General features: G+C 25.0%; 1 protein-coding gene across 3 annotated transcripts in view; it reads left to right on the plus strand.

Moving 5' to 3' along the window:
• LOC111622323 (coronin-6-like) overlaps positions 1–13,392 on the plus strand; it is a 72,726-nt gene extending 59,334 nt beyond the window's left edge. For all 3 annotated transcript variants that reach the window (XM_023364679.1, XM_023364678.1, XM_023364677.1), the window contains 5 exons: positions 4,899–5,044; positions 9,117–9,177; positions 10,599–10,700; positions 11,700–11,840; positions 11,910–13,392. In XM_023364679.1, coding sequence (XP_023220447.1) covers positions 4,899–5,044; positions 9,117–9,177; positions 10,599–10,700; positions 11,700–11,840; positions 11,910–12,119 — 660 coding nt within the window. In that variant the 3' untranslated portion in view covers positions 12,120–13,392. The remainder of the gene's footprint in view (positions 1–4,898; positions 5,045–9,116; positions 9,178–10,598; positions 10,701–11,699; positions 11,841–11,909) is intronic.
• The last annotated feature ends 1,314 nt before the right edge of the window (positions 13,393–14,706 follow it).

Here is a 14,706-nt window from a genome sequence, read left to right on the forward strand (position 1 = left end):
GTCATTATTTTTTTTATTTATTTAATCATACGACCCTATGGCCATTGGCCTTTTTCAAGGGTCAAAAGAAAAATTAATGATACAGACTTTTACCAAGTATACAATCAACAAAACAACAAAAAAGAACAGAAAAGAAAAATACAATAACATCAAAACAAAAAAATACACTCAACTAATCACATATCAATTTTTTCACAGTCCGTTTAAATTGTCCGTAAGTACACAATTCTTTATATTCTTCTTTTAAGGCATTCCAACTATATATAAGTTGATAAATTGGTGTATCTGTCAATAATAGTTAATAGTGTAGATTTATTTCAAATAATTTTTTCCATTCAGGCAGGTTTCCTATTTACCCTATTTAGAAATTATATAAGACAGGTTTCACTTTATTAGTAAATCAAATTCGATATTAAAATTTTAATAAAAAATTTATTAAATAATAATTTTTATGAAAAAATAAACTTTTGAATAGAACATAATTTTACCAATTACTTAAACTATTTAAACGATTTTTGACACGTGTAAAATTAGAAATATTTATCAGTTATTTACGGTATTTTATGCAACTATGGTGTAAGCATTTCATGTGTAATACAAATCAAAAAACCAATAGAGGTAACTCTCATATAACGGGCGTTCCTGTAACTCGAATTCGTATAACGCGATCAAAAAAATTGTGACTAATACTCACAGAAAATTCTAATTTTCTCGTACAGAGGCATACATTTTATTCAACTTTTTGGGCTTAGGATTAAACTTGCATACCATCATCTCATAATGCGTGTTTCGATAACGCGATTTTTTATAATGTAGAACGTGTACTCGAGTGTACGGGACATCGCTGTATATTGAGTGTGTAAATATTTTTAAAAATAATTCTCACATCACAATATGTACTAATTTCTTTTAATCCGAGAAATAATTTGAAATAAATACAATTTATTTCAAATATCATAACGCATTCATTAAATTCTTTATTATATATGTCACAGGTATACAACATGTACATATAAAACCTCGATTATATGTTTTTAAAGGGATTCTCTGAAGAAAATGCATATATAAGAGACAACTGAAAACTGCCTTGTTAATTGAATTCGTATTCTTACCACTATTATGACCATGCTTTAATTAAAAACTGCACTACTCCTAATTGTTCTCTCTTCTGCTATAACGAAAAAGGACATCGTCCCCGTTGATCAATTGTTACAAATTTTTTACAGCTGAAAAAGAAAAGTAATTATAATTGGAGGGTGAGAAACATAAGCATGTACACAGATGTAAATTTAAACAACAGTTGTAAAATTTTACATTTATTCTGTGATATTTCTGTATAATCTTGTAGAATTTAAATTGAAATAACTTCTGTAACTATAACTGATTTGTATTAATACGATCGTTTGGATAACAATGTAGTTAATTAGCTGAAAGATAAAAATATAATATTATAAATAATAAATATAAACAGCTATGATTATTATTAAATTTATATTTTAATAGTTTTTCTTGTGGATATGAAGGAAAGTTAAAGATCCACATTTGACTCACTGAATAATTTCTAAAGCGAATTACATATTTTCATATTTCTCAATGTTTTTTTTTCTTTTAGATATATGAACAGCATTAGGGCGAGTGACTGTTAATTAGTAACTGTTGAACAGATCTAAAAAGTGCAATTACTAGCCACAGCTTAAATTAAAATATTTCTTTCCATTTCAATGTTTAAAAGATTATCGTCAATTGTGCAACTGGGTTATTTTCAGGTGCGGATTTTTGACAAAATGTTTCTTTCAATTTATAGCCCGAGAAATTTTTAAACAAAGAGATATACAGTAAACGCTACAGTGATTGACCACTTAACGATATTTCTATTTTAAAATTGACATAACAAAAGAATAGGGATATATTATAGTTATATGGTTTTTATGTTCTTTCTACTGCCAAGTTACAAATGGCAATACAATAGTTGAATTCATAATGCGATCACCGTCTCTAACCATTCATATGGCCCATTTTGGGGATATTTATTTAGAGAAAATGAAACATCAAAATTACACTATAAGTTTTATTTATAAAACAATAATTGCATACTTTTTATAGACACAAAAATAATTTGAACTCTTACTTTAATAATAAACATCTTATTTATAATAAAAAACTTGTTACAGCTCATTCCGTCTTTCGTACTTTTCTGCATTTGAAACATGTTCAGTATCTATAAAAGATTTTAAGGTTTTAAGTAATTTACTTCAGTATCATTACTTAAAGTTTATAAAGCGAATCTAACCTTTAACTCTGAATTAATATCAAAAACTTTAAAATAGAGTGACATCAATAAATTCCACATCGTCGATAACTGTAACAACAATAAAATTGTGTTAATGCATTAATGAAATTCATAAGTGCATTAATTTATAGAAATATTAACACTTACTTCAACTGATAAAGGAACAAAAATTGAAATAAACAATACCAACCCAAAAAACAAGAAAAGAAAAGCAGTATAACCGAGGAATACAAGATAACTTGGTAAATCCAAAAACAGAATTGTGCATAAAACAATAAGTGCTTCAGTTGAAATAGATATTGTTATTTCCGAATTAATGGCACCAATCATGCGATCAACAATTTGAATTAAATTATATAACATTATTCCTTTCTGGTGGACAATGTAAACATCTCTAGTTGATTTTAATTTTCTTTCTATTTCACTTGAAAAGCAGTGTTTGATCTGCATAAGGACACGAATTATTGTATATCCAGTATATATGAGTGTCATTATAACACCTAAAGTATATCCAAGAATAATAGCAATATAACAACAACAAAATGTATCAAAATTATTCCATATCTGTTTATTCCGATATCTTAAATATATGTATGCATTTACTTGAACCATATAAGAATTAATGTAACAGAACAATAAAAAGTAGATAGCGTTTTTATGATATTTTGGATCGTCCAATTTCAAGTTAGGTGATAAACGAGCATACATTTTTAGTATGTTTAAAGTTTTAATAAAGTTTTGAAAGACATTTGAAGAATTAAAGGTATATAATAAAACGAGTGCTGATACAATCAAGCACATCACGAATAAATGCAAAACTTTTGCTATACTTTGTGGAAATAAAACTACACAGTAATGAATGTCGTTCTGTGATTTATTTATCAATATTATTATAATTTTCTCATGCACCAGTATATTGCAACATCACTCTTAAACTCTTAGAAAAAAAAGTAACTTGTGCACCCAAAAAGGTACATCCTTGGTATTGTGTGCGCAATAACCAGGAGTGTGGGATTATTGTGTTGTTTGGAGTGTGTCACACATGATACATATTCCTAGTATTATACTAACTGGTTATACTGTATTAACACACCTTTGTTAAATCTGTAAGTCCAACAATATTCTATAGTTCCATTCAGTTAAGAATTTTGTTGTCTGAAGATAGCCATTAAAAATGCCTGAAAGCATTTTCTTTAAATAAACTTAAATCTTTAAATCCAGCAAGATTAATAAAGATGTGCTAAGGTATATATACTGGTACCTATGCTGTGCTAGAACAAAGTCATGGAATAACTATAGAAAAAATATTTTGTTTACATGCTGTTCATTTATTTCTGTATTCAAGACTTTCCTGACTATGTAATAGGCTGCCATAATAAAGTATGGCAGCCTATGTAATAGTCAGGAAAGTCTTGTGTCAGGAAAGTTTTTTGTGGCTGCCATACTAAAGTATGGCAGCCACAAAAGCACATACTACAATAGGTTGCCATACTTTAGTATGGCAGCCTATTGTAGTATGTGCTTTTGTGAAGCCCTAATGTTCAAAGGCTTAGATGTCTAGTTTATCTGGTGTGATGCATGTGCATGAAAGGACTACTGGCACATTGTTATCCATTGTCCAAAGAATCTTTAGTTTGTGGGCAAATTCCAAGTATTTTCAGTGTGTGTATTTTGAGTGTTTGGAACAGATTATTAATATTTAGTTGGGTTTAGTGAGTTATACTTGGTTGACATTGTATGCTGGACCAGAGTCAAGGCATAGTAATCAAAACAAAACAAAAAAAAATTAAACTGTATCAGTGTGTGTCTGGAATTTCCTAACAATATGACATGTATTCAATATTCTGTAGTAATATAGTGGCCTTCTGTAGTGTGATGTATGTATTTCTATTCAATTGTAATGTCACACCTGTACAGGAAAAAGCGACAGGTACAATAAGCACCCTATCCATCCTCCACAGATGCGTTATTTCCTGGGTGAGTTCTGTGTACTTGTTAATTTTTTCAGTGCATGTGTTTTGTACATTGTGAGTGTTTGGAATGGTGTATGTAATTTTATTGTGTTTGTCAATGAGTGTGATGTCTGGTCTGTTGTGATAAATTGTTTTATCTGTGATTATGGCTCTGTTGTAGTACATTTTGTTCATCTTGTTTTCCAATACTGTTTGTGGTATATACTTGTAGTATGATTCGTGAATGTCTACCAATTTGTGTTTCTTTGCAAGCTCTTGGTGTATTATATTTGCTACTTGATTGTGTCTATGTAAGTAATCTGTCTGTGCCAAGAGTTTGCAACCAGAAGTGATGTGTTGTATAGTTTCTGGCATGATGTGACATTTTCTGCATGTGTCATTTGTGAGTGTTGTATTTTTGAGTATGTGTTTTCTGTAGTTTTTAGTATTTATGACCTGATCCTGTATGGCAATCATGAATCCTTCTGTCTCCCCAAAGAGGCATCCCTGATCTAACCAGCTGTTTGATGCAGTTTATTATTATTGGGGGGTTTAGTGGGTTATACTCGGTCGATACCATTATTATTATTATTATTATTATTATTATTATTACTGGTGCATGCTTAATTGAGTTTATTTTTATATGAAATTTATAGGGAGATTCCAACGTAAGATATTTTGAATTTACCGAAGAACCACCTTTTATACATTACATTAGTACTTACCAATCAACAGAACCTCAGAGAGGAATGGGTATGATGCCAAAACGTGGTTGTGATTTACATCAGTGTGAAATTGCAAGGTTTGTTGTTTTTATAATTAATATAAAACATTTATAATATTTAATGATACAAAATCTTTAATATAAACAAAACTTCTGCTATAGTAATATATTTTGATTAGATTTTACTAAATTTTACATAATTTAATTGATTAAAATTTTTAAATGTAAAATTCAAATCATGGAAGTGATTAGTTACTGAATTTAGCATAAAAAGTTTTTGATTTGAAGATTTTCTTCAACTAAAAAATCTGATGATAGCCATTAATAATTTGATTGATAATTATACTGATAATAATAGTCACTTTCCACTAATTGTCTGATTAATATTTAGTTATTTCAAATGATGAGTCAAGTGCGAATTATTGAAATTAGGAAACATTTCTCTTATTGAATAAGATGATATAGGCTTAACTGAACTAATAATTTAGCAATACCATATGTAAACAAAAATCATCGTATACTTTATTTCTCAGGTTACATTTAATCCAAAAATATTCAATCCTTATTCATTTATAATTATTTACTCTAAATATAATTGTAATATATATATATTACAATTATATTTATCAGAATGATGAATTTTTCATCTTTTCATAATTTTTATTTATGGAAAATATATATATATATTTTCCATAAATAAAAATTATGAAAAGATGAAAAATTCATCATTCTGATAAATATAATTGTAATATATATATATTACAATTATATTTAGAGTAAATAATTATAAATGAATAAGGATTGAATATTTTTGGATTAAATGTAACCTGAGAAATAAAGTATACGATGATTTTTGTTTACATATGGTATTGCTAAATTATTAGTTCAGTTAAGCCTATATCATCTTATTCAATAAGAGAAATGTTTCCTAATTTCAATAATTCGCACTTGACTCATCATTTGAAATAACTAAATATTAATCAGACAATTAGTGGAAAGTGACTATTATTATCAGTATAATTATCAATCAAATTATTAATGGCTATCATCAGATTTTTTAGTTGAAGAAAATCTTCAAATCAAAAACTTTTTATGCTAAATTCAGTAACTAATCACTTCCATGATTTGAATTTTACATTTAAAAATTTTAATCAATTAAATTATGTAAAATTTAGTAAAATCTAATCAAAATATATTACTATAGCAGAAGTTTTGTTTATATTAAAGATTTTGTATCATTAAATATTATAAATGTTTTATATTAATTATAAAAACAACAAACCTTGCAATTTCACACTGATGTAAATCACAACCACGTTTTGGCATCATACCCATTCCTCTCTGAGGTTCTGTTGATTGGTAAGTACTAATGTAATGTATAAAAGGTGGTTCTTCGGTAAATTCAAAATATCTTACGTTGGAATCTCCCTATAAATTTCATATAAAAATAAACTCAATTAAGCATGCACCAGTAATAATAATAATAATAATAATAATAATAATAATGGTATCGACCGAGTATAACCCACTAAACCCCCCAATAATAATAAACTGCATCAAACAGCTGGTTAGATCAGGGATGCCTCTTTGGGGAGACAGAAGGATTCATGATTGCCATACAGGATCAGGTCATAAATACTAAAAACTACAGAAAACACATACTCAAAAATACAACACTCACAAATGACACATGCAGAAAATGTCACATCATGCCAGAAACTATACAACACATCACTTCTGGTTGCAAACTCTTGGCACAGACAGATTACTTACATNATTAAATTAATCACATTAAATAAGATATTAAAATTAAAAAACAAAATTATTCAGCTAGATATTAAAAGGAGTTTAAAGTTCACAATGTTCAATAATTTGTAATACCTGTAAGATAAGAAAAAGGTTATACATTAACACATTAATTATAATTTAAGTTATGATGATAGTTGTTTCTGATGTGTCTTGTCCATCTATTTGTTTATATCAAGAGCATTACAAACTAGACTGTATGAACAAACAGAATATTCAGAAAAAGCATCTCACTAATAAAATATCAAAATTTGTAAAATTTTAAGGTTGCAAAATGTAGTTGTATTTTACAGAATTATTGAAATAGATAAACATTTATTACACAAGAAAAAAGTATCTTAAAATACAAAATGTTTCAAGGTAACACAAGTATATAAAATAAACTTTTAAAACATTTTTCATTAATTTTGGAAATTAAACTTAACTTTCTGAAAATGTAATAATTTCCCTTTTTTAAATCCTTGATTAATAATAGTAAAAATAACAAAGTTGTTTTCTATGTGTTTGTATAAGTTATCAACTAATTGTTTATTCTTTATAAAAAGAAATGCTGTTTTTCTTAAGTACTTCTCTGTTTTGCATACAAAATTTAAGGTAAATAAAATTTCTGTTTTTTTTTAAACATAAAACAAACAAAATATTATTATTATTCTGTAGTTAAAAACTTTACAATTTAAATTATTTTAAATAATGCATTTCAAAGACTAAATATTAATATTGAGAGAACAGTTTATTACCTTTCTTGGTACAGTAAAACTTATGACTTCAATGAAGCCACGAGAATGAAGTTTATAAAATCTGAAAAATAAAATTTTGTAAATTCATTAAATTCTACTATTTATGTATGTATTATATTTATTATTTATCAGAGTGAAAGAAAAGGACAGTACAATCTAATATAAAATAACTATTGTACTACAAATGATACAAAAATTTACCTCCAGATGTCATCTTATTATTCAATGTGTATTTCAAGGTATATGTACAAATTCATATATATATATATTTACTACATACCAATATTAACTATTTCTATTTGTAGTCTAATTTTAATTTTAAAAAATATTGGCTATTCAGTGTCTGCTTTTGAGTTAGTAACATTTGTGATATGACGTTTGCAGTGCCACTTTAGGAAAAAGATTATATTCTTTGTTAAGATGTGAAATTGATGATATCATCATCAAATGTTACCAGTGAAGAACAATAACTTATTTGATCCAAGTGCTAAGATATAGAGGTATAAGTTAACTTACATTTTTTTTTGTGCTTGAATGACAACAAGTTTTATGGAATGTCAAGTTATTGAGAGTAGAGTTTATGGGTCTCTACTATATTAACTATATTTAAATATGTAAGATATTCTACGAATGAACTCCTAGCATGTATATTATCTCATTTATAATGCTTCAAGTAATATTTTATTTCATTTAAAACATCAATACATAAAATAAGAATTTCTTTAAAAAGAAAAGCTTTTCATAAAATAAATAAATACCTTTGATTATAAATTTTTTGGTTCAGAATGATGAATTTTTCATCTTTTCATAATTTTTATTTATGGAAAATATATATATATATTTTCCATAAATAAAAATTATGAAAAGATGAAAAATTCATCATTCTGAACCAAAAAATTTATAATCAAAGGTATTTATTTATTTTATGAAAAGCTTTTCTTTTTAAAGAAATTCTTATTTTATGTATTGATGTTTTAAATGAAATAAAATATTACTTGAAGCATTATAAATGAGATAATATACATGCTAGGAGTTCATTCGTAGAATATCTTACATATTTAAATATAGTTAATATAGTAGAGACCCATAAACTCTACTCTCAATAACTTGACATTCCATAAAACTTGTTGTCATTCAAGCACAAAAAAAAATGTAAGTTAACTTATACCTCTATATCTTAGCACTTGGATCAAATAAGTTATTGTTCTTCACTGGTAACATTTGATGATGATATCATCAATTTCACATCTTAACAAAGAATATAATCTTTTTCCTAAAGTGGCACTGCAAACGTCATATCACAAATGTTACTAACTCAAAAGCAGACACTGAATAGCCAATATTTTTTAAAATTAAAATTAGACTACAAATAGAAATAGTTAATATTGGTATGTAGTAAATATATATATATATGAATTTGTACATATACCTTGAAATACACATTGAATAATAAGATGACATCTGGAGGTAAATTTTTGTATCATTTGTAGTACAATAGTTATTTTATATTAGATTGTACTGTCCTTTTCTTTCACTCTGATAAATAATAAATATAATACATACATAAATAGTAGAATTTAATGAATTTACAAAATTTTATTTTTCAGATTTTATAAACTTCATTCTCGTGGCTTCATTGAAGTCATAAGTTTTACTGTACCAAGAAAGGTAATAAACTGTTCTCTCAATATTAATATTTAGTCTTTGAAATGCATTATTTAAAATAATTTAAATTGTAAAGTTTTTAACTACAGAATAATAATAATATTTTGTTTGTTTTATGTTTAAAAAAAAACAGAAATTTTATTTACCTTAAATTTTGTATGCAAAACAGAGAAGTACTTAAGAAAAACAGCATTTCTTTTTATAAAGAATAAACAATTAGTTGATAACTTATACAAACACATAGAAAACAACTTTGTTATTTTTACTATTATTAATCAAGGATTTAAAAAAGGGAAATTATTACATTTTCAGAAAGTTAAGTTTAATTTCCAAAATTAATGAAAAATGTTTTAAAAGTTTATTTTATATACTTGTGTTACCTTGAAACATTTTGTATTTTAAGATACTTTTTTCTTGTGTAATAAATGTTTATCTATTTCAATAATTCTGTAAAATACAACTACATTTTGCAACCTTAAAATTTTACAAATTTTGATATTTTATTAGTGAGATGCTTTTTCTGAATATTCTGTTTGTTCATACAGTCTAGTTTGTAATGCTCTTGATATAAACAAATAGATGGACAAGACACATCAGAAACAACTATCATCATAACTTAAATTATAATTAATGTGTTAATGTATAACCTTTTTCTTATCTTACAGGTATTACAAATTATTGAACATTGTGAACTTTAAACTCCTTTTAATATCTAGCTGAATAATTTTGTTTTTTAATTTTAATATCTTATTTAATGTGATTAATTTAATCTATTTTGTTTATTATTTACTGGTTATAGATATAAAATATTTTTTGCATTATGTTACTATGGCCAGAGCTGTAACTAGGATTTTGGATGCCTATGGCCAAGAATAAAAATGGCGCCTTTTTAATTTTTATTCTAAAAAACTGCTATTGTAAAAAATTATCTAATGACATTTAAATACTATATACAGTAAATATAAATATAAAAATTTGTTTTATGTTATTAATTTTGAATACATATTTCGAAACTTTCTCATTGGCGCCTTTATTAAATCAGCGCCTATGGCGGGGGCCACATTGGCCATACCCTAACTATGGCAACTAATATTTGTATTTATTTGAGTACATTTTATTCTCTTTGAATTTGCATAAGCTTGAAAAAGTTTTTTAAAAAACAAACAAAAGTTCTTGCTTTAATTAAACCTGTAAGTTTTGGTTTATTTAATGTTATTTGTGCATAATTAGAATTATTTATTCAAATTATTACAACATTATTACTACATTAAGTAATAATGTTTAAGTATGCATTAGAAATGATTTATACATTATAATCAATTTTTCATTACATAGAATTTTTGAGAGAAACTTTGAAAATATTACATTGTTTTTTGATTCTAATTAATATGTTAGCACTGATTAATATATAATTTTTTTTTCAGTCTGAACTTTTCCAAGATGATTTATATCCAGATACATTAGCAGATACACCAGCAATTTCAGCAGAAGAATGGATTGGTGGAAAAGATGCAGAGCCTGTTTTAGTAATATATATTTTTAAAATATTAGAAACTTAAATTTATTTAACTTTTTTCAAAATTAGTAATTAATAACAAATATTTGATTACTCACATGTTTCTAATAATATATTTTGGCATCATTACAAAATTACACATATAATCATGGGTTTCTATGTAACCCTAAGTTATGTAGACTGTGAAATTAGCAGGTATCTAAATATCCAAATATAAAGTTTTTCATTTTTTTCTATTCCATATAGTTTAGTTACTAAATTGTGTAAATTTAAAAAAATTTTAGAGTTAACAGATAATCATATTTTAAGTGACAATAAGAAAAATATTGATTATAAGTACTAAATACAAAATAAAATTTAAATTCAAATTAATAATTTTCATTTTAAGTCTGATAAGTTTTTGAATAGAAATAATTTTTCATTTAAATATTATTACTGGTATAAACAATAATTTTTTACTGTAGATTGTCAAATATAATAGCTATTCAGTATTTTGTTTTTCTAAACGAATAAATCTGAGTTCAGATTGTGTAGAAAAATTTTAATAAATTTTAGTTTAGAATAATAAATTATTAATTTATATTTTTAAGAAATTTAATATTTGTTTTATAATGTTACTTCAAATATATATATATAATCAATTAGTTGTGTTTCATTCATAAAACAATCTTAAAAAAAGTGTGTTCAATTTTTTTTTCTTTATTTACATATATTCAATTTATATTATTAATATTGTTTTGTTTTATTGGTAGTATGCTTCTATACCAAAAAACTTCTCAGATAAAGTAATAAATGACAACTAAATTTTCAGTGAAGCTAAGATTCTCAAAAAAATGTTAGCTGCAGAAAATGAAAATCTTATCAGTAATAACTTTTTGAGAAAACAGTCAATAACAAAGATTATTTTCCTCTAAAATTATTTGATTAAAAAATTACATAAGATACACTATAGTAATTGATTTGAATGGATGACTATTTATTTAAAATTTATGATCTTAAAATTTAATAGATGTCACTGAGGGAGGGATATGCTGCTAGTACTGCAAAAAAAGAATTAACTGTTGTTAAGAAGCCAAATATGTTAAACAAAATGCCAGTGAGGTCTGCATCTGCAACACAAATACCAACAACAGCACATGATGAAGAAATGGTTAGAAATATTTATTTTTTTATTATGTTTTAAGTTTTTATATATTAAAACTTTCTAAATAATTTATAGACTAAAAAGATGGAAGATCTAGTTGTTGAAATGCACAAGTTGAAATCTATTTTACTTAAACATGAAAATCGTATAAAAGAACTAGAGAAAAGACTTCTAGGAGAACAAGTTAAATTGCCAATTCCTCCAGCAGAAGCTCCTGCCATACAAGTAACCGAATCGAATGCTAATAATCACATTGGGCAAGAACTCATGCCTGACGAGGTGTAAATAATGCCTTTATCCAATTGTATAAATAAAAATTATTTTGTACAGTCGTCATAATCAAATTGATAAGATTGTTGAAGTGATTCAAATGTGATGATATTTCAGGGAATGAGACTTAATTTTGTTCATACATTATGTAGCAAAAGTAGATTCAACAGTCTATTGGCAATTTATATAGATCATAGTGATCTACGAAAGTAATTTTAGTAATATTTTTAAAACACTAATTATTGTTTGATGAATAACAAATTTAAATTGCAAGAACTTTTCTTGCTTTTATTGAAAACTGTTACAATTTAAATTTTAAAAGTCCTTTATACCAGTGGTTCTCAAACTTCGTATTTGCTCTGCTTTTTTGCAGATGATCATGTTTTTATCTTTTTTTCTGATTAAAACATATTAATCTTTTTCATTAATATTATTTATGCTCTTATGAGAGAATAATTTCTGTGTAGGAAATATTGAAAAATTATGAATCTAATTTACTGTTTTAACAATTTCCAAATAAACTAAATGCTCTAAGTGTGTATGTTAAAAGATAAGTACTCTATATTCAACAATACAAACAGTAATCAAAACTTAATATTCAAAAAAACAACAAAATCTAAATTTTTTAAAATGAATTAATTGTGCTGTTCCTTTATATGAAGATTCTCATTGATATCTATGAAACTGATATTTAAATTAAGCTGAATTGAATACTTTTTCCTTATGTTGTTCAGCTTTTCCTAAGACTATATTTTGCATTTCTCCAAGAAGTTTGTCTCAATTTGGAACCACTGCTTCATACCAAATAATTATCTAGTCTCATTTACTTTTTCAGTTTGAAATAATGATTATATATTTTTTCCTGTTTTGTAAAGAGTAATTTTATAATTTTTATTTAAAATGAATATACTTAGTTTTTTATGCAATTCACAAAGGAAATAATTTATGTAATAATAACAATTTTAATAATCACACTTTTTATAGAGTAGTGTTTGATGTTGACTTATCAGATTGCTTTTATAACATTTATTTAGTGTTTTAATCCTTTTTAAAAAAACAAAATTGCTATTCTGTATTTATTTCTTTATATGGAACTTTTATTTATCAGTAACTAGCATGATTGAATGGATATTTTTTATGCTATGCAATATTTCCTTCCACTTTACTGTTTGTGCCTTAAGTAATATAACTGTTTAAAATTGATAAATAAAAATATTTTGCATTGTTTGTTTGCACATACTTGTTATAAAGAATATCAATATTGAAAATATTTTATATTATGATCATAAAGTATATATATATGAACATGTTATATTTAAAATTTATTATATAGAAAAATAATAGCTATTGCTTTTGTTATAATATAAATGTTAAAAATGTTATTAAAAATTTTAAATAATGCAGGTTGTGATTTTCATATCTATTTTAACTTAAAACAATATTTAATATCAAGATATTCTTTTAATTAGCAATCTAAAATATGTAATATTACAGTACAATAAACCAAATGAATGTATCTTCCTTGCTCATTTGTAAAATAGATATATTTATTGGAGAAAATCCATATGCATATTTTTTCTTTGCTTAAAAATTTAATTACTAAAGAGAGTATTGTATGGGATGTTCACAAATGATGTACATTAAATTTGGACTCCAAATGGAATTGAGTTCTTATGACTTATAAAAAAATTAATTTCAAGTCAAATTTTACAATGTCATACAGTTTCATACTGTATTAATATGCATGGATTTGATATTTACCAAACAGAACTAAATTTTAGATTATTTATTTGAATTTTATCAAATTTAATTTATAAAATTGAATTTTGTAAAGGTATAATTTATAAAATATGAAATCACAGAATAGTTTTATTAGTTTGTTTCAAGTGTGAAAAAATGAACTTTTTAGAGTGAAAATCAAAATCAGCTTTGAATGAGGATAGAACAATAGAATCATAAATATTTTCTTTCAATAAAGAAAGGTAGGTAGAGAAGGTAACTGTGTAGAATTCAAAAATTATATTGACTAATTTGCAAAAATGGAGTCTTCTGTAAGAGCAAAATTAAGATACTATTATACTCCATTTTTGCATTCTTACATAACAAAATTTCTGTTATTAAATAAACAAATAATCATTCAAAATGTTTCTTGATTAAAATCTAGGAATAATTAAAATTTTTTTTATTTTGAAAAATTTCTCCTCAGAATCCCAAATTAAATTTGAATTTAGACAGTAATTTCATGTGTTTAAAGAATGTTAGAATCACAAAACAAAACAATGACTTGTCAGTTTTTCTTAAATTCACTACTGTTACTCCTCTAACTTGTAAAATCTTAAAATTATTACAATTATAAATAAAAATTTAATTAATTTACAAAAAAATTAAGAACATCAATCTATTTGGTTTCCATTTACTATTAAATGTTCATCCATCAAGAACATTCCACATGATGTGAAAAGTTTGTCAATAACTTGAATTCAAGAAAATTTACTTTCATTCCAAAAACATTATTTATTATCAATATTAAAACTTAAAAAAGAAGATACATGATGCTATAAATTGAAATGTGAAAAGTGCCATAAATTATAGATTCTTCTTT

This window comes from Centruroides sculpturatus, unplaced genomic scaffold (genome assembly GCF_000671375.1).
Source record: "Centruroides sculpturatus isolate CEXI.00-Female unplaced genomic scaffold, Cexi_2.0 scaffold276, whole genome shotgun sequence".
NCBI lineage: Eukaryota > Metazoa > Arthropoda > Arachnida > Scorpiones > Buthidae > Centruroides > Centruroides sculpturatus.